This window comes from Ursus maritimus, unplaced genomic scaffold, assembly GCF_017311325.1.
Source record: "Ursus maritimus isolate PB19 unplaced genomic scaffold, ASM1731132v1 scaffold_2, whole genome shotgun sequence".
NCBI lineage: Eukaryota > Metazoa > Chordata > Mammalia > Carnivora > Ursidae > Ursus > Ursus maritimus.
In genome coordinates, this window is record NW_024424452.1 from 101325941 (window position 1) to 101344467 (window position 18527).

Sequence of the window (18527 nt, forward strand, 5' to 3'; positions counted from 1 at the left end):
TACTCTGAGGTCCCATCTGCCTCTTGCTTCTGGAACTTTGTGGTTCTAAATACTTTATTTAATTTTCACTTCCCTCAGGGCCACAGCTAAGAGCTTTGTCAAGCCACCCTCACTAGCCAACCTAGACAAGGTCAACTCCAACAGTCTGGATCTGCCATCATCGAGTGATGCCCACGCTTCCAAGGTCCCAGATCTGCATCCCACAAGCTCAGCAAGCGGGAGCCCTCTTCCTTCTTGCTTCACCCCCAGTCCAGCACCCATTCTCAATATTAACTCAGCCAGCTTCTCCCAGGGCCTGGAGCTAATGAGTGGTTTCAGTGTCCCCAAAGAGACCCGCATGTACCCCAAACTCTCAGGCCTGCACAGGAGCATGGAGTCCCTCCAGATGCCAATGAGCCTGCCCAGTGCCTTCCCCAGCAGTACTCCTGGCCCCACCCCATCTGCCCCCGCCGCTGCACCCCCAGAGGAAGAGACAGAAGAGCTGACCTGGAGCGGAAGCCCCAGAACTGGGCAGTTGGACAGGTGGGTGGATAGAGACAGCTGAGCCTGGGTCTGTCCCCATGCCTCTGGCTCTTTTCAACAGCAGTAACACGGGCCCTTTGATTGCCACATTGTGACTCTGAACATTTTTTCACACTCGTTAAGTAATTTCGTTTGCTTCACAACAGCTCCATGAGATAAGTAGGAGTTTTACATTACTATGTTTATACGTTATTATTATTATTATTATTATTATTATTATATTATCATTGTGATGCTTGTACATTAGGGGCACCGGTACACAGATGTTAAATGACTTTTCCAAGATTTCATAGTAAGTTTCACCTGTCATCCGAAGCTTTTGCTTTTGAGGCCAGACTGGTTTCTGTTATATCACACATTAATAGGATCTTTTAAATAGCTAGCCACATCCTGATTCCCAAACAGAGAAAAACATTTAGCATTTCAAGTGAACCTCTCAACGTGTAAGCCCAGAGGCGGACTGCAGCTATCTTCCTATTTTGTTTAGAGAGATAAAGGAGCTCACAGTCTGATGTCCTGTGTCAGGTGTTATGTCCCGCAAACCTATGGTCCCAAATAGTTTCTAAGGCGGACTCACATGCTTCTCTTTTTTTTTTCTGCACAGTAATCAGCGGGATCGGAACACTCTTCCCAAGAAAGGGCTCAGGTAACCCTTCAGTGTCTTTGCCTTTCCCTGTATCTGGGGCTCTTGGTCTGTATGAAGAACTGTAACCCCACCTGTCCTGAGCCCCAGTCATGAATTCAGTGTCCCCTTTAGCTGAGTTACTTGCACGCGGTCCCTGTGCGTGTGCCTCGTAGCGCCCTACCCAGGCTTACCGTGATGTGTGAGTCAGCTGTGTAGCCAGTGTTCTTCCTTGGTGACAGAGGAGAAACAAGTCGGCACATGGGAACCCTACACCTGCCTGTCCCAGCCCGTGCTATCCCAATCCTGACCACACGTCCGCTCTGTAATTTTCCTCCCTCAAAGTTGGAGGGAGAACAGGCTGCCTCGGGGGTCATTCACATGGGCAAGAGCAGGACACCCCAGTCCTCCACCAGGACCGCAGCACGGAGTTCTTTGGTGAGGTAAAGAACTCCTGCGATTTGGAAGCCCACATACAGAGCTGCAAAGCTCTGCCCTGACCTTTGGGGTCGAGGCTCTCGTGCCCCCTCCGTCATTTCAGTCCCCACCTCAGGATGGCTCATAGAGAGACCTGCTGGTCCTTCGGGACCCCCTTGATGGTGTAGGAGAAGATGCTGAGTCAGCACGTGTCTTGTGCCCGCCCCCGCCCCCGGCCCCAGGCAGCTCTGTCCGCTCCCCCTTTTCCTTGTCCTGCGCTCAGAACCTCCACAGCCACCAGGCCTCTGATAGCACTTCGTGGCTGCGCAGACTGAGTCCTTCTGTCTCCTACAGGTACCAGCTTCAGTCCCAGGAGGAGGCCAAGGAGAGGCGACACTCCCATACCATTGGTGGGCTGCCCGAATCCGACGACCAGTCAGAGCTGCCTTCCCCCCCTGCGCTCTCCATGTCCTTGAGCGCCAAGGGCCAGCTTACCAACATAGGTCAGTGTTTCCGGTCACTCGCTGTGGCACGGGATGAAGCAGGGCTCACCCTGCCGTGTGAGGCATGGCAGCTGGGCTTCGGGTTCCATCTCCTCTATGACTCCCACTCAATTGGGTCGCTTCCTGGTGCCTCAGTTTATCCACCCAAACTCAGACGGAAGGCAAAGGGCTCCAAGATCCTCAACTGAAAAGTCGCCCCGGGCACCAGGTGTAGGGTGCTTGTGGCATCCGGGGTCTGGATGATGGCACGGGAAAGCCGTCAGACTAGTGCAGGAAGCAGGCAGTCTGGCCAGAAAGGAGCCGCCACGCCCAGGGCAGCCATCCTAAACGGCTGGGCAGGCAGAGAGGAAGGAGGGAAGAGTTGTTGATGGCAAACGTTGGAATCTGCCTCCAAACCCAGAAAAGTACGGGTTCCCCAGCTGCTGTGGCTGGGCCGGGACCAGCCTTGCCCTGAAGGCCCCGCTGAAGACACGTCCTGGCCACACCCTTTCAGGAGCCTGAGGAGAAAGGCTGGCGAGGGAAGCAGGAGGAGATTGCTGATTCAGAGGCAGGGAGGGGAGGAAGCTTCAGGTAGAGGCCGGACCCCGGGAGCAGCAAGCCGTGATGGGCCCGGTGGGAACCGCTTTAGGACAGAGCCTGGGACAGGCGTGTGGTTTGCCATGTCTTTCTAGACCTACCTCCTCGTTCAGCGAGTGAAGGAACGCAGTAAGGGAACACGAGGACCCGTAACAGGCTATGGGGCTGCTGTGGGGAATTTGAGGGAAAACTAGGAATCAGGACCATATTGCCTGAAGAAGGGAGGGATTTGTAAGGAAAGGTCAGCTGGTGGCTGAAGGGCCGTGAGGTGGACGACGGGGCCAGGTGCACTGAGGACCAAACGAGAGGACATGCGTTGATGCTGCAGGACGAAGGGGCTGGGCTAAACCGTGGTCACCTTACGTATTCAACAGGGTCGAGGGAGGTGTAAAATCGTCTTCTGCACGGGTCCTTACGGAGGGAGTAGACATCCACCTGCCTCTGTGGTTTTCCATGCGGGTGTGAACCCTGGGAGGCTCTAAGCCCAGCAGGGGGTGGGGCGGAGGGCAGCAGGTGCTGCCGGTCAGCAGGGATTCAGCGGATTCTGACACTCCCGCCCGCTCCATCCATCGTCTGACCTTCCAGCCAGGGGAAGGCTGGGCAGAGAAGGCTGTGTTTCTTGCTGCGTCAGAACCGACCCGTGGCCTAGAAGGACACCGCTTGTGGGGGGACGTCTCAGTCCCTCCCGTAAGGCCGAGCCCGTCGGAGCCCATAGCCTGGCCCCCTTCTCTAGCTGCCTCTTTGTCATCATTCAGATCTGAGTCTTGGTCTGAATTCTTCGTCCTCCCCGGCTGCCAGTTGTATTCTACGGAACCCCAACATCCCATTTCATCGGCATATTCAAGTGATGTCAAGGTTTCGGAAAAGTTGCCAGGCCCCCAGCCTGACCTTCAAAAGTGACAGTTCCCGGGCAGGCAGGGCTGAGGGAAGGTCTTTTAAAATAGGAAACGCTGTTCCCCCTTTATTCCCGACAGCAGGGTCCTTCTGCATTAGGGCTCGATCTCCCCGGGAGAGACCCCACTCCTAAGCGCCAGCTGCCTGCACACTCCCACCGTCCCCCCACCCCCTCCTCTCCTGCTCCCCCCTCACCATGTGCCTCCCATGCTCCTGGTGCTCCATTCCCCAAGGGACCCAGAGAGCTGATGACCCTGCCTCTTCTCCTGCCCTCCCCCTCCCTCTCCTGTCCCCCTCCCCTCTGTCCTTCCAGTGAGTCCCACTGCGGCCACCACGCCAAGAATCACCCGCTCCAACAGCATCCCCACCCACGAGGCGGCCTTCGAGCTGTACAGCGGCTCCCAAATGGGGAGCACCCTGTCCCTGGCCGAGAGACCCAAGGGGATGATTCGGTCAGGATCCTTCCGAGACCCCACGGACGATGGTGAGACTTCATGCCAGCGCGGTTCACACTCATTCCAGCTCTGCTGGGTCCCCTCCCCCACCACCACCGCCACTACCACCACCACACACAAGTCTATGAGTCACAGAACATCGAGTCGGGGCCATTTCAGTTCTTTCTTCCCATCCCTTTGAAGGGTCTGGGGGCCCAGAAACCTTTGGGTGGCACCGTCTGGCACTGGGGCTTTGGGATGGAGCACCTGCCATCGGGGCCGGGGGAGGGAAATGGAGCATGGAAGGGTTACGTGGTACCCCTCGGAGTGCTCCCAAAACTGTAGCTCCTCCCGTGACTGGTCCAGCAGCCGCCTCTCCTCCCCACAGTCTCTCAGCAAATGTGAAAAGATCAGGAGTCAGGGTGGCTCTTAAATCCTGGGAAAGAATTAGGCGTCTCATTCCTCTTGCAAGAATGTTCCAGAGATCAGCTTCAGGGAGGGCCCTATGGTTGTTTGCGGTGACGTGGGTGTTAATGGCCAGAGCCTGGAAGACCGGGCTTTACGGGAGAGCAGACTTCCCGCTGGTGTTTTCAGGCCGCTCAGCCTGGAGGCATCCTTGCAGGGGCACTATGGTTCTGTCAGTAGGGCTAGGGAAGCATCAGAACGAGGATGTTACACTTCAGTCCGTTGGCCATCTGCATGGTCCCCAGAGCTGAAAAGAGGAGGCGCAGCCGGAGGGCAGAATTTGTTCTGAGCTGCTCTGATGAGAAACTCCCCTCTTCGGCAGCTTAAGTACTTTCCTGCCTGGGAAGACAAGATGATGGCTGTCCACGATCATCTCCTTTCCCTCTCCCTGAACCTTCGTGCCCCACGGAGCAGGAGCAGACGAGCGAGGGCCCGCCATCCCCAGGCTGCCCGAGAATGTAGACTGGAGGAGGCGGCTAGCTCTGCTCAGGACCTTGCCTCCTCAGCAGACACCTGCCTGTTCGGGGCTGTAGTGATACCAGTTGGGTCCCCTGTGGCGTTCTTGTTTGCTCCAGATGCCCTCCAGAATCAGAATCCAAACTCCTGCCTCAGGCTCTGCCCAGGAACCCCTCGTCCCCTGGTGCCCTCTGCTAACGCTGTGTCCTGCTTCTCTTTCAGTTCACGGCTCAGTGCTGTCCCTGGCCTCCAGTGCCTCCTCCACTTACTCCTCAGTAAGAGCGTTACTTCTCTTCCTCCCTCACCCCCCTCGCTCGCTGTTGCACTGCTCCCCAGAACCTGTGTTGGCTGGGGAACTGGGTGGGGGAGGGGCACCTCTACCTGTTCATGATGCCTTGTGGACCTGGGGTGGGGCCGGGGGAAGGCGCCTAGAGCTTGGAGCACTCCGTTGAGGGCGTCAGTTCCTCGGTGGTCTTTCTGGCCTCATCACCGATTCCTGAGCCAACTCTGGTATCTTTGGTTCCCCTCTCCTTTGAAAAATCGATAATCCCCTTATGAGAGAGCCCCTTCTGTGGCAGGGTAAGTGGGAAGCATTCATGGCAAGGTGGGCTAGGTAGGGTTAGGGTTATAGGACTCCAGCATCCTAATAGCGTACGGAATTTACCAAGTGCTCCCGGCAGCCGACTGGGCACACAGCGTTTGGCTGTGAGGTGTAACTTGGTTCTCAGATTTGTTTTGCCCTAATTCTTTACTCCTTCAAGTTAGCAGCAGTAAAGATTAGTCTTCAGATCACCCAGAGTTTCATTTCCTAGCCTTCTTGGCAATGACAAAGTTGGCTGGAGACGAGCTCCAGAGAAATCTTTTATTGGAACCCAAGGATAGGGTCTCAGCCCATCTTGCGAGGGGCCAGGGCCAAAACACTGAGTTTCAGCCTCTCCATATCTCTGAGTCACACTTCTTCAAGTTCTCCGCCCTGCCACTGGGCCTGGCTTCCTCACCTCCGTAGTAACTACCTCCTTCTCTCTTTCTCTCCTTCTGTGCTCCTTCTTCAGGCTGAGGAGAGGATGCAATCCGAGGTAGGGTGCGAAGCCTTTGTCTCTGCTTGTTAACACCAGTGCGCCCCATTCTGCCTCCAGATCTCCTGCTTCTGCTGCGGCCATAAGTTTGTATTTCTTTCCCTTTCACAGCAAATCCGGAAGCTTCGTAGGGAACTGGAGTCATCCCAGGAAAAAGTGGCCACCCTGACGTCTCAACTTTCTGCCAATGTGAGTGCCATAAAGTAGGGGAAGACCCAGGCAGTTCCTTTGGCCATAAGTCAGAGAAGTTCAGCCAGAGGAGGAGAATTCTCTCGTAAGGTATCCCCTGGACTTAGAGTCCAAGGGAGCGGGTCCTGTTCACAGCATTACAACAGAGGTTTGGGGGACTGGCCTTCTCCTTCTCTGAGTCTCGATTTTTATAGAGAACTGTTTTTGTCCCCACCCTAATTAATAGGTATGGAGAAGTTCATGCCCCGTGGTCTTTGAACTCCCTAGAGAAAGGGGGGAGGATTGTCAGTGGTTCTGCATGGAGGTGGGAACAATCTTGCCGTTGGCCATGGACACAAGCAGTCATGTATTATAGAGCCCTTAGAACTCTTTGCCGCTGCCCTGGGCGGTATGTTCCTGTCTTCGTTCGGGCCCCATAGCTGGGCAGGCACAGGACTCGCTATTAGCATTCTGCCTGGCGAGCATGACACGGCTTAGAAACACATTCTTGTTCTATCTAGTCCAGCCGCCTCACTCACAACTGCCTTTCCTTGGCCGTCTCCTTGGGCAGGTGGCAGAAATTACCTGAGCTTTAGGTTGGGAGCCAGAATTCTTTGTTTCTGCCCTCAACCTGCCCTCCGTCCATCCCAGTAGAATGAGTTTCTCTTTCTGTAGGCCTTGATTTTTCTACCCTGCGAGATGGGGGGAAACGAGGCCGCCTCCTCTCACTAGGCTGTGGTAGTTTCTCCCCTGTGACCAAGTTGCAAACAGAGAACATAAGAGCCATTTTCCCCCAAAGCTGTAAACAACAGCTGAGCCGGATTTGCAGGAGCCTTCCAAGTGTTCACACAAAAGTAACCATGTCTGCAGTTTCTGCAGGAGTTTCTGGGTTTTTCTTGTCCCTTCCTCTCTGGGGAACCCAGCTGTCAGGCCCGGGGGGTCTTCCTTTGGGATCAGGTAGAAGACTGTCCACCAAGATCTTGCATGTTTCCATTTTATTTCAATAGCAGTTCCCTTACCACACTGGTTATTCTCTACTATTTCTCTTTTCCCAGACCCTCCACTCGTAAGTTGTACACCCACCAGTTTGTTGGAAGCTCATGTCACGCACCGTCTCCCACTCTTGGGGAACCCATAAAAATTGTAATATAAGCAAGAACCACCTCTCCCCTCCCTTGTGCCGTACCCACCACGCCTGGTGGCCTGGGTCACGTCCTGCACACCCCAGGAAATTCACATCGGGGAGATGCTGCAGGGAGAGGCGCCAGGGAGACAGAGAACATTAGTGTGTCTGGTTCATTTACGCTGAGCCTGTCAGCCATCATGCTGTCGAGTCTGGGTGAGAGCCAAGAAAATGAATTTAGAGGGCGATTTTTCTTCGAACAGGAAGTTCCCTTTGGCTAAGAGAGAACAAACCAAACACCCAGACAGGACGGGTTCTGAATTTTAGAGGCAGATTCCTGCTGAGGGTTGGAGCCCTGCCCTCAAGCAGGAGACGTGATGCCAGAACTCTCCAGGATCCCCTGATTCCTGACGGAGCTTTTGTCATGTTCCACGGAACTTCCCAGCTGCCCACGCAGAGGGCACATCCCAGACAGGGAGGGACAGCAAGCCATTTCACCTCTCCCAAGTGCCAGCCTCCCTCTGGCACCACTACTCAGCCCTGAGGTCTTACAGGCACCCTGGTGGGGCTGAGGGTTAGGGAAGGTTCAGAGGAGGAGAGGATGTGTAGGAGACAGGAAGAACGCCTGTCCAGAGCAGAGGGAGCCCCCAGTGAGAAGGGAAGTCAGCCGTTGTTGGGGTCCCTCACGAGATGTCCAGGGACGCCAAGGAGGCTGTTGGCAGACCTTCGCAGGGATGTAGAGAAGTGAACAAGAGATACCCCGAGGCCAAGACAACAGGAGTTCCCTGGACAGTCAGTGAAAGTCAACAGCTCAGGGTCACAACAAAGGTCTGCCAAGGAGAGCCCAGGCTCATAGGGCGTGCACGTGGACGAGGCGGCTCACATTGGCCCAGACAGATTGCCACCAGCCACTTCAAACGAAAGTAGCCTCCAGGCATGTTTCAAGGGCAGAGGCTGAAAACTAGAGTTGGCCCAACAGGGAGAGAATCAGCGGCCCACAAGAGGCAGTGACGGGTGTCGCAGACCTACATCCTCAAGCTCTTGATGAGGGATCGGCCCAGAATATGCCCCCCCACTTCTTGCTTAGGGTCACTGACCTGCTCAGATACCCTCCAGTGATGGCTGCTTCTCCATCCCCCCGCGTTCCCCTTTCTGGTGCCATGCTTCACTCCCTTCACCTTTCCTACACAGCTTGCTGCCCGGTGAACAGTTCAGAGTGCTAGCCCAGCTCCAAGTGGCCTCAGCGCCACCCTCCCCGGCCGGCCTCCTCCTCACGAAACACACGTGACATCTAGTGGCCAAACTTCGGAACACCCCTGAAGTTTTCCTGAGCTGCTTCTCTCCAGCCCTGCAAAGGCAGGCAGGAGAAACCAGGAACCAGGAGAAGAGGGATGGAGTTAAGAACGGAGGGCACTTGACAGCAGGGGTGGAAAGAAGCACCAAACAGTTACTACTGGGAGGAGGTTTGGACCCATGGGGGCCAGACAATGGAGGCGTTAAATCAAGATAATAGGAATGACCCAGAGCTTATGGCCCTCCTGAAGAGCAGAGGGACAGTCCCACCTCTGGTAATGACAGGTACCCGATCCCAAGTGTCCAAGAGCCTCCAGAAGCCTGCCTTGCCCTAATGCTGTCGAAGCTGGTGCCCACCAGAAAATTTCTTCAGGCCAGCCAGATGTGCGATTCCACCTTTTCTGCTCAGGGAAATCAATATTCAGAAATCACCAAGAGGGTTGTTGGCATAGGTCAGTGCTAAGACACAGAAAATCAGCTCAGACTTCTTCCCGTAACAGTCCTGTCTTTCCCCCCTAGCGTCAGGCAACTTAGGAACCTCCTTGCGTGTTTATTTCAGGCTAATCTAGTGGCCGCTTTCGAGCAGAGCCTGGTGAATATGACATCCCGCCTCCGCCACCTGGCAGAGACCGCAGAGGAGAAGGTACGAGAGCTGGGAGTTCTCCTCCACACAGACCAGGGCTAACCTCCTCCCCTCCCTCCTGAGCGCCGGTTTCTCCCCCCACCCCCGCCCCGTCACCCTGAATCCTCCCCTCAAAGAATCCCCTGCCTTCTGCATCAAGTCGGGAAGAATTCCAGCGTCCAGCCCCCTGCCTGGCGCAGAGTAGGTGCTCCCGATCCCAACTAATGACACTCCTGTCACGTCTCTCTCAGGACACTGAGCTGCTGGATTTACGAGAAACCATAGACTTTCTGAAGAAAAAGAACTCTGAAGCACAGGCCGTCATTCAGGGAGCCCTTAATGCCTCAGAAACCACACCCAAAGGTAGGACATGCGACCACAGATGGAAGGAGATCAGGAATGGGGTTACTGGAGATTTTTATCTATGCCTACAATATGCCAAGTCCCATATCAGATTTTGAGAAGGTGAAGGCTCTTTGATGCCCTTCAGCGTGATGCTCTGGACTGGTCAGGGCCAGGGGCATGACCCTGCCGTCCCCGGGGATGGGGGAGAGTAGAGCAGACCGGTCATCCCTATGGGTCCTCCCCTGAACCTTGAGGGCAGAGCCCAAGTGCTGTCAAAGACCATCATTAAAGCAGCACTTTATTCTTAAAAAAACTAAATATATTCTTACCATTTGACCCAGCAGTCGCACTCCTTGGTATTTACCCAGAGGAGTTAATATTTGATGTCTTCAGAAGAACCTGGGTGTTTATAGCGGCTTCATTCATCATCTCCAGAACTTAGCAGGAACCGAGATGTCCTCCAGTAGGTGACTGGATGAAGAAACTGTGCTATGGCCAGTCCATGAAATATTACTCAGCATTAAAAAGAAATGGGCTCTCAAGCTATGAAAAGATATCGTGCAGTCTCAAAGGCACATTACTAAGTGGAAAAAGCCAACGAGAAAAGGCTCCCTGTTGTATGATTCTAACTGTATGACATTCGGGAAAGGCAAGGCTCTAAAAGGATCAGTGATTGCTGAGTGGGGTGGGGGGGCGAGCGGGCAGAGCAGAGAGGATTTTTAGGGCAGCGGAAGTACACTGTATGATACTGTCATGGTAAATACCTATTATTATACATTTGCTCAAAGCCATAGAATGTCTAGAACCCCAAGAGCGAACCCTAATATCGGCTATGGGCTCTGGCTGATAATGATGTGTCAGCGTAGAGTCATCAGTTGTAACACACGCGCCCCTCTGGTGGGGGATGCTGATGCGAGGGGGTGCATGTGGGGGGGCCGGAGGATATGGGAACCCTCTGTACCTTCCTTTCAATTTTTGCTGTGAACCTTAAACTGCTCTAAAAAATAAAGCCTAAAAAAGCAGTACTTTACATTTTTACACACACACACACACACACACACACACACACACAATCTTATTTGACCCTCATATCAGTTCTCCAGGGGGGTGCAATCTACTCTTCAAATGAGGCAAAGATCACGGAGGTTACCTGGGGCTCAAATGACAAGTTAGCCTTAGCATTTAACAACCAAACAGTCAAGCTTTTCTAGAGAAGGTCAAGGTGAGTAGTGGTCTGATGCCCCCAAACCCTGCAATGTCAGACTCGAGGCAGGCTTCCCGGGCAGTCAGATGGTCCTCTCACTTGTCTGTAGTCTGTTTTCCTGTTTAGTCCACTAGCAGTGAGCCCCAACCTCTGTCAGTGTTCTCTAGCCCCTTCCTCCACCGCTGACCTGCCTCACTCTGAATGTAGACTCTGCCTCCTCCTTAATCAAGAAAACAAACATTTTCAAGTAAGAACTCCATCGACTTCCCCACTCCATCAATTTATGTTCATCCGATCCTTCTTTTTCTCCCGTTTTGTTGGAAGGGGCTGTCCTTTCTGGCCAAGAGGGATCCCTTTCTGATGCTTTGGGGTGCTCCCTCTAGCGTTGATACCCATTGCACGCACGCGCACACACACGTCTACATCTTTGATCTCTTACTCCCCGTTCACTCCTTCCCTTCTGCTTATAATGCTGCTAAAGTCTCTTTTATCTTTAAAGAAGACAAGAGGTGTATCCACTATATCCTTTCTTTTTTTTTTTTTTTAAGATTTTATTTATTTATTTGTGAGAGACAGAGAGGCAGAGGCAGAAGGAGAAGCAGGCTCTCCGTGATCCCCCTCTGGGATCATGACCGAGCTGAAGGCAGGTGCTTCACCGACTGAGCCGCCCAGGCGCCCTCCACTATGTCCTTTCTTATTATAATCTTATCTCTTTCCTTTCTTTACAAACTCACCTTCTGCTTCTCTTACCCACCTAACCCCATAATTTGCTTCTATTACTATCACCCATCCCAAACTGCTTTCACTGAAATCACCAGGGACCCCCATTTTTCCAGAACTTAACCAATAATTGTTAGTACTTATTTTACTTGACTTGTATAAAATAGACATAATCCCGAACCCGACGATTGTGGTATCAAATCAGAAGATCTATGTGACCATTCACCATGGTGCCAAGCATATAGTAGGGGCTCAAAAAAACCTCTCCTATACACACACACACACACACACACACACACACACACGCCAACACATGCACGCCCACACAGGCAATATCCCAAGGTTTCCAAGATTTGGCCCTGTTAAGGTCTCCTTTCTTCATTAAATTCTCCCCATAGCTTCTGAGTCATCATTCCTATCTTGACCTTATCCTACCGCCTCTGACTCCTACACAGAACCCCATTCCTTCCTTCCACTTCGTCTTCAGGGACTGGGTTCCCAGAGCTCCAGCCACAGCTTTTTTTTTTTGGTTTGTTTTTTGGAGAGTGAGAGACTAGTGAGCGTAAGTGAGGGGAGGGGCAGCGGGAGAGGGAGAGAGAGAATCTTAAGCAGGTTCCACATTTAGCCTGGAGCCCAACACGGGGCTCGATCCCACAACCTTGAGATCATGACCTGAGCCAAAATCAAGAGACACTTAACTGACTGTGCCACCGAGGCAAGCCTGGGTCAAGGTCTTTTTGAAGATAGAAGGCAAAGGGTGGCATGACTTTCCATTTATTTAGATATTCTTTAATTTCTTTCAGTGGTATTTTCCATTTTTCAGTATATTAGTCTTGCATTTCTTTTGTTAAATTTGTTTTTTATTCTATTGTAAATAGAATTGTTGTTCTTAATTTCCTTTTCAGATTATTCATTACTGGTATATAGAAATACAATAGATTTTTTATATATTGATCTCGTATCCTGCAAACTTGCTGAGTTTAGTAATCAGCTCAATAAGTTTTACAACCTCCTCTTAATATGAATCTCTGTCTTCTTAACCTGTATCCCTGTGCTGAATTTTGTACCTCTATTTCCAAATACTTTTGGATATTCCCACTTAGATCAGCTGATAGGTGTCCCCAACTCAACATGTCCAGCATTAAAAGGCATTTGCTCCACCTCCCTTACAAATACACAGACCAGCACTTTCCCTTCTGCAGTTTGGCCCATTTCGGGTATTATCATCTGCGTGGTCACCCAAACCACTAATATAAGAGTCATCTTTTATGTCTCACTGGTTCGCCATTTAAGCCATCAAGTTATATATATGATTCATGCAGATAGATAGATAGATACTCAATTCTCTCTCTCTTCTGTCTTGTCTTTACCCTGGCTCTGGTTTTCATCACTCTTCTCCTGGATTATTACAATAATTTCCTCACTAGTCTTGCATTGCTACAGTCCTTCCTTCACGCTCCCCGCAGTGTAATCCAATCATGTCAGTTGAGATCAGAAATCATTCCAATTGGAGTATGGACTCGATATTAATTTAAAAGAATTACTGTGAATTTTCTTCGGTGTGATAATGATGTTGTGGGATAATGTCCTTATTCTTAGAAGATGCGTCCTGAAGGATTTCGTGGCCAAGTGTCGTGGTGTCTGCCACTTCTTTTCAGATTATTCAAGAAAATATCTGTACGTATGTGTGCTCTTCTGTGTACATGTGGGCACTTGTGTGTATGTGGAGGAAGAAAGAGAGCACGCACAAGTGTAAATACAGTGAAATAGTAACAACTGCTAAATTAGGTGGAAGGGGCGTATGGGTGTCCATTGTACTATGCTTTTAAGTATTTCTGTGTGTTTGAAACATTTCAGAAAAAACAAGTTAAAGGGAAAAGAGAATATGCTCCAAGCCCATGTGTATGGCCTACTATCCTCTTCCTGATCCAAGACAAATGTTTCTTTCTAGCTTCACTTCCACCGCTTCTCCTCTTGCACTCTGTATCCCAACTATGGCACTAGTAAAAAATTCCTTTATTGAGCACTTGGCATATGCTAGGCACTATTCTAACGATTGTACTTGTATTCATTTATTCCAGATAACAGCCCTATATTTTATAGTTGAGAATTAGATCAGAGAAGATAAATCACTAGGTCAAACACAGCTCATAAGCGATGAATCTGGAATGTTAAGCTAGTTCTGGTTTCCCAAGTGCACCTTACTCTTCAGATACGTATTTGTTAAGTGAATAAGTAAATGAATTCTGTCTTTTACTATGAGTTTGCATGTTTTCCTCAATTGCGGTTGACCCAGACTCAACTTGGTCAGGAGGATTTCTAGGAGCATTCGACAAGCTAAATGCTCAGAGCAATAATACCTACCCTTATTTTATGTGTTAAAAAGTAATAAATGTACATGGCATAAAATTAAAAATGCACAAAAGAGTTCCTAACTTTTTGAAGATTATTTGATTCTAAAATACCCTTGGCTTCTAAAAGTACTATATAGTGTATTTTTAAATTTTAATCGATAGACTCACAACTACTTGGAACTCTAAGTAACTGGTGATAGACAGATGCACACGCTTATTTTGCTGCCCTTCATTTTGTTTTTAGTTAATTCATTTTTAATTAAATTTATTTTTATCATAAAAGCAATACATGTTCTGGGGGAAAATGTGAACTAGGTGTTAGCAAGCCATGGCCCATTGGCCAAATCTGGCTCACCACCTGTTTTGTTTTGTTCTGTTCTAAAGATTGATTTATTTAGGGGCGCCTGGGTGGCACAGCGGTTAAGCGTCTGCCTTCGGCTCAGGGCGCGATCCTGGCGTTGTGGGATCGAGCCCCACATCAGGCTCCTCTGCTATGAGCCTGCTTCTTCCTCTCCCACTCCCCCTGCTTGTGTTCCCTCTCTCGCTGGCTGTCTCTATCTCTGTCAAATAAATAAATAAAAATCTTTAAAAAAAAAAAGATTTATTTATTTATTTGAGAGTGAGAGAGAGGGGTGGGGGAGGGGCAGAGGGAGAGAGAGAATCTTAAGCAGACTCTGTGCTGAGTGCAGAGCCAGACACGGAACTCGATCTCACGACCTGAGATCATGACCTGAGCTGAAATCAAGAGTTGGAAGCTTAACCAGACTGAGCCATCCACGTGGCCCTCACCATCTGTTTTTTAAATAAAGTTTTACAAGAACACAGCCACGCTGATTATTTACATATTGTCTATGGCTGCTTTAATACAATAATAGCATTGCTGACTAGGTGTAACAGAGACCATATGGCCACAAAGCCTAAAGTATTTACTGTCTGGCCCTTTACAGTAAAAGCTTGTCAGCCCCTGATGTAAACTACACAAAAGGGTATGTAGTAAAATATAAAATCCCTCTCCCTGAACCCCCCTCCAAATCTCACTCCCCAGAGATAACTACTGTGAATAGTTTCTTGTGAATCTTTCCAGAAATAATTTTCTGCATATACAAATACATAGAGAGATACATATTTCCATTTTTATACAAATGGAAATTTCTTTACTTCAAGTCAGCACGTTCTCTTGAGAATTTTCCGCACCTTTGAAGTAACTGGAAATACTCTGTAGGATCATAAACGTGGTTTGATAATCTCTGAACAAAAGGTTTTCCATGTGCTTTTTGAGCTTTGGTAGGTCCTAGGATCTTGTTTTCCCAATTGTATGAGAGGAAGATTAGAGTCTAACGATGGCTTTTTGGTCATGGAGAGAGTGAGAAAATAACCAGAAACTACCCACATCTTCGCTAAACAGCTCTTGTTTCTAGGAGGACGCCTGCAAGTAGCCACCTAACTAGTCCCCTACCTCTAACCTGGTTTCCCTCCACTTCCTCTCTCTCCACGTTAACAGAGTAAGCGCTGTGAAAAACCCAGTCTTTTGACTTTGTCCTCCAGCTAGGCAAGATGCTAACATTGGAGGAGACTGGCCGAAAGTTACACAGGACCTCCCTGTGCATTCTTTGTAACTTCATGTGAATCTATAATTGTTTCAAAATAAAAAGGTTTTTAAAATCTGATTATATCTTGGGGCACCGGGGTTGGCTCTGTCGGTTAAGCATCCAACTCTTGATTTCGTCTCGGGTCGTGATCTCAGGGTCCTGAATCAAGTCCTGCGTTGGGCTCTGTGCTCAGTGGGCATCCTGCCTGAGGATTTTCTCCCTGTCCCTCTACCCTCCCCCCCCCCAACTGCTTGCTCTTGCTCTCTCTCTATTTAAAAAAAAAAAAAAAAAGAATCTGATTCTAGTCTGCCTTTGCTCCGGAATCTCTGCTGCTCTTGCTCATTGCCTATGGCACAAAGGCCAGTTTCCTTTAAAAGGCATTCAGGGCTCTCCTGAGCTGGTTGAGCCTACCCTCCGCCCTCACCCTCACCTTTTGCTGTGTACCTTGTCCTGTTTCCATTCCAGTCTGCCTGAGCTGCCCCAAAGCAAAGCCGGAGCCCAGCACAGGGCCTTTGCATGTACTTTTTCATCAGCCCAAATAGTTTCTCCAGTGTTCCCATCTGAAGAACTTCTGTTTTTTCAAGACTGAAACATCTCTCCCTCGTTAATTTTTTCCTTCCCTGTGATGGGAAAGTGGGTCATCCTTTGTGCCATTCCAAACCTTCTCAGAGTGCCGAAAAGATTTTCTACCTGTCAGGTGCGACCACTAAAGCTCCTTCCGGTTAAATGCAGGACACATGGCTAGTTATACTTGGCCATGGAGCACCAGGCACCCGAGTATTGCTGGGGAAAATCACGAAAAATGGTAGCTTGAGGGGTGCCTCAGTTGGTGGGGTGTGTGGCTCTCGATCTCGGGGTGGTGAGTTCGAGCCCCACACTGGGGGTAGAGGTACTTAAAAAAAAAATGGTAGGTTGATGTCTCCGTCGAGGTACTGAGGGCCAGCGCTCACTAAGCCCTTCTCAGACTTATGCAGGTGGAGTTCATTAGTTTATGTACTGCTGTTTATCCTACTAGACTGGGAACTCTGGAGAACAGGGATCATTTCTTATTTTTTACTGTTAGCATTTTTTTAATGTTGCAACATGATTGGCCGCCAATAAGTGTTGAAAGAATGATTCAAAAAATGAATAACATGGACGGAGAAGTTGCTGGTGCCCTTCTCTTCCACCTTCTGCCCCTACACTTGCCCTAAGTCCCGCGTCTTCTTTAAATCTACCCTGTGTGTGTTCTTCCCCCTTGTCCTTGGCCCCTAGAACTCCGGATCAAGAGACAGAACTCCTCGGACAGCATCTCAAGCCTCAACAGCATCACCAGCCATTCCAGCATTGGCAGCAGCAAGGATGCTGATGCGAAAAAGAAGAAAAAAAAGAGCTGGGTAGGTCCAAATTTGGGGGGCAGGAACTATGTAGAGCCATGGTGGGTCACCTCCACCTCAGCATAGGGGTCCGTTCCTTCCAGCATTAACCACGACATGGTGCCTTGGGGTGAATACGAAGCCCCAGGCGTCTGCTCAGAGCAAGGTCTGCTAAACTCTCCTGTTATCCCCATCCTGTCCCACGTGTACCTAGGCCGTCCCTCCAACCCTGTGCACACCCGCTTTCCTTGGGCTCTCCATGCCTTTGATTAGGTCAAATATGTTTGGCAACAGAAGGAAATATCCAGAAGGGAACGTCCTATCAAGCCCCTTGCCCACCCCACGCCCATTCTCTTCTATACTATGGAGAGAAGATTTTCTGAACAAAGCCATTCATTCTAGATGCTCCTGCAGGTCATTTCTTCGATTTTTTTTTTTGGAGAGGTATTCGTGGAACTTTCCATCTTACTTCAAAAGGAACCATTATATTACCATTGACTAGTCCAGAGAGAGTACTCCCCAACCCCCGGCTGGCTCCTGATAGCCCTAAACGGACTTTGGATGACCTTTCTGAAACTGCGTAGGCAGATCTAAAACACTTCTAGCTCCTCGCTGGCTGTGGCAAGGAGAGGATCCCCCAGTGGAGACTTCTTGCTCCTCTGTCCCCTGTTCAATAGGACTGGCCCCCAAAACCTTTGTATAGCACAGATGGGTCCCAGCTGTGTGAAATGAGTGATTAAGTGTTGCTTCTTTTTTTTTCCCTTCAAAATGCTGACTTCAAATCCCTATTTTTTTCCAGGTCTATGAGGTAAGAGACCCAGTTCCTCTCTCCTTGTTTTCTCTTTCCTTTTGCCATACCTTCCCCATTTCCAGAGCAACTCCCTTCCCCCTAAAGAAAGAGCGGCCACTCATAAAACTAACCGTAACTACCACCCCAGAGTTCCTAACTCACTCCACTGCATGGTCCATCCACGGCTGCCCCCACATGAGGACAGAGGAGTGGTCTGGTTGGGGGCCAAATGGAAAAGTTAAACAAAATCCTGATCTATTCGCTCCTGTCTTCCCCTGGTTACAAAATCAGCCCGTTATAAAAGCAGTCAATTGGAGTTCCTCCGATCCAGAAAATGAGCTTTCTTGATTTTTTTTTTTGTTCCTTCAAACCCTAGAAGCCCAACATGGAAGAGAATCCTGGATGAACATTATTTCAACCACAGTTCCCAAAGGCCAGTTCAGTTTGGGTCTCGCCTGAAGATTTAGCTCTATAGGGAGATGAACCAGAGATAGGAGAGGATATGATCCAGTCCAGGGCACCCTCAAACCACCTGAAAACCTGAAACCCTCTGAGCATTCGTGGAGCTTCCAAAGACATTTCAGGGATTAGAGTATCGTCTCAGACAAGCAGAAAGTGAAACCAGAGTTTCCATTACAAGCCAGACATCTGAGGTCCACTAAGTTAGCCCAATGTTGCGCCAGGTGTTATGAAGGATGTGAAAAGTGGAGTCTGTCATGTGAACCGTCCAGGAGCCTGCAGAATTGCGGGCAGACAAAACGCAATATTGTACATATGGTATTGATGACAATCCAGCGGTGCCAAAATGCATGGTTCAGCCAGTAAGTGCTAGAGGCGCTCATACATGAAACTAAGATACAGGAGGCCAGGGAACCACCACAGAGGAGGTAAAGGCTAAACTGAGTTGGGACTGTGATAGGACAGTGTGTGGAGATGCTTTCTGCAGGGACGAAATCAGTGTAGCTGGAGCACTGAGTAGGGTGGGATGCAGACAGGAAG

General features: G+C 49.9%; 1 protein-coding gene across 4 annotated transcripts in view; it reads left to right on the forward strand.

The window, feature by feature from the left end:
- NAV1 (neuron navigator 1) overlaps nt 1–18527 on the forward strand; it is a 246049-nt gene that overhangs the window by 210175 nt on the left and 17347 nt on the right. The window contains exons 10-20 of one of the 4 annotated variants that reach the window (XM_040636446.1): nt 79–522; nt 1127–1168; nt 1916–2064; nt 3848–4018; nt 5112–5164; nt 5942–5965; nt 6077–6154; nt 9109–9192; nt 9423–9534; nt 16638–16759; nt 17538–17546. In XM_040636446.1, coding sequence (XP_040492380.1) covers nt 79–522; nt 1127–1168; nt 1916–2064; nt 3848–4018; nt 5112–5164; nt 5942–5965; nt 6077–6154; nt 9109–9192; nt 9423–9534; nt 16638–16759; nt 17538–17546 — 1288 coding nt within the window. The remainder of the gene's footprint in view (nt 1–78; nt 523–1126; nt 1169–1915; nt 2065–3847; nt 4019–5111; nt 5165–5941; nt 5966–6076; nt 6155–9108; nt 9193–9422; nt 9535–16637; nt 16760–17537; nt 17547–18527) is intronic. The other 3 variants (XM_040636447.1, XM_040636448.1, XM_040636449.1) reach the window with 3 other exon arrangements.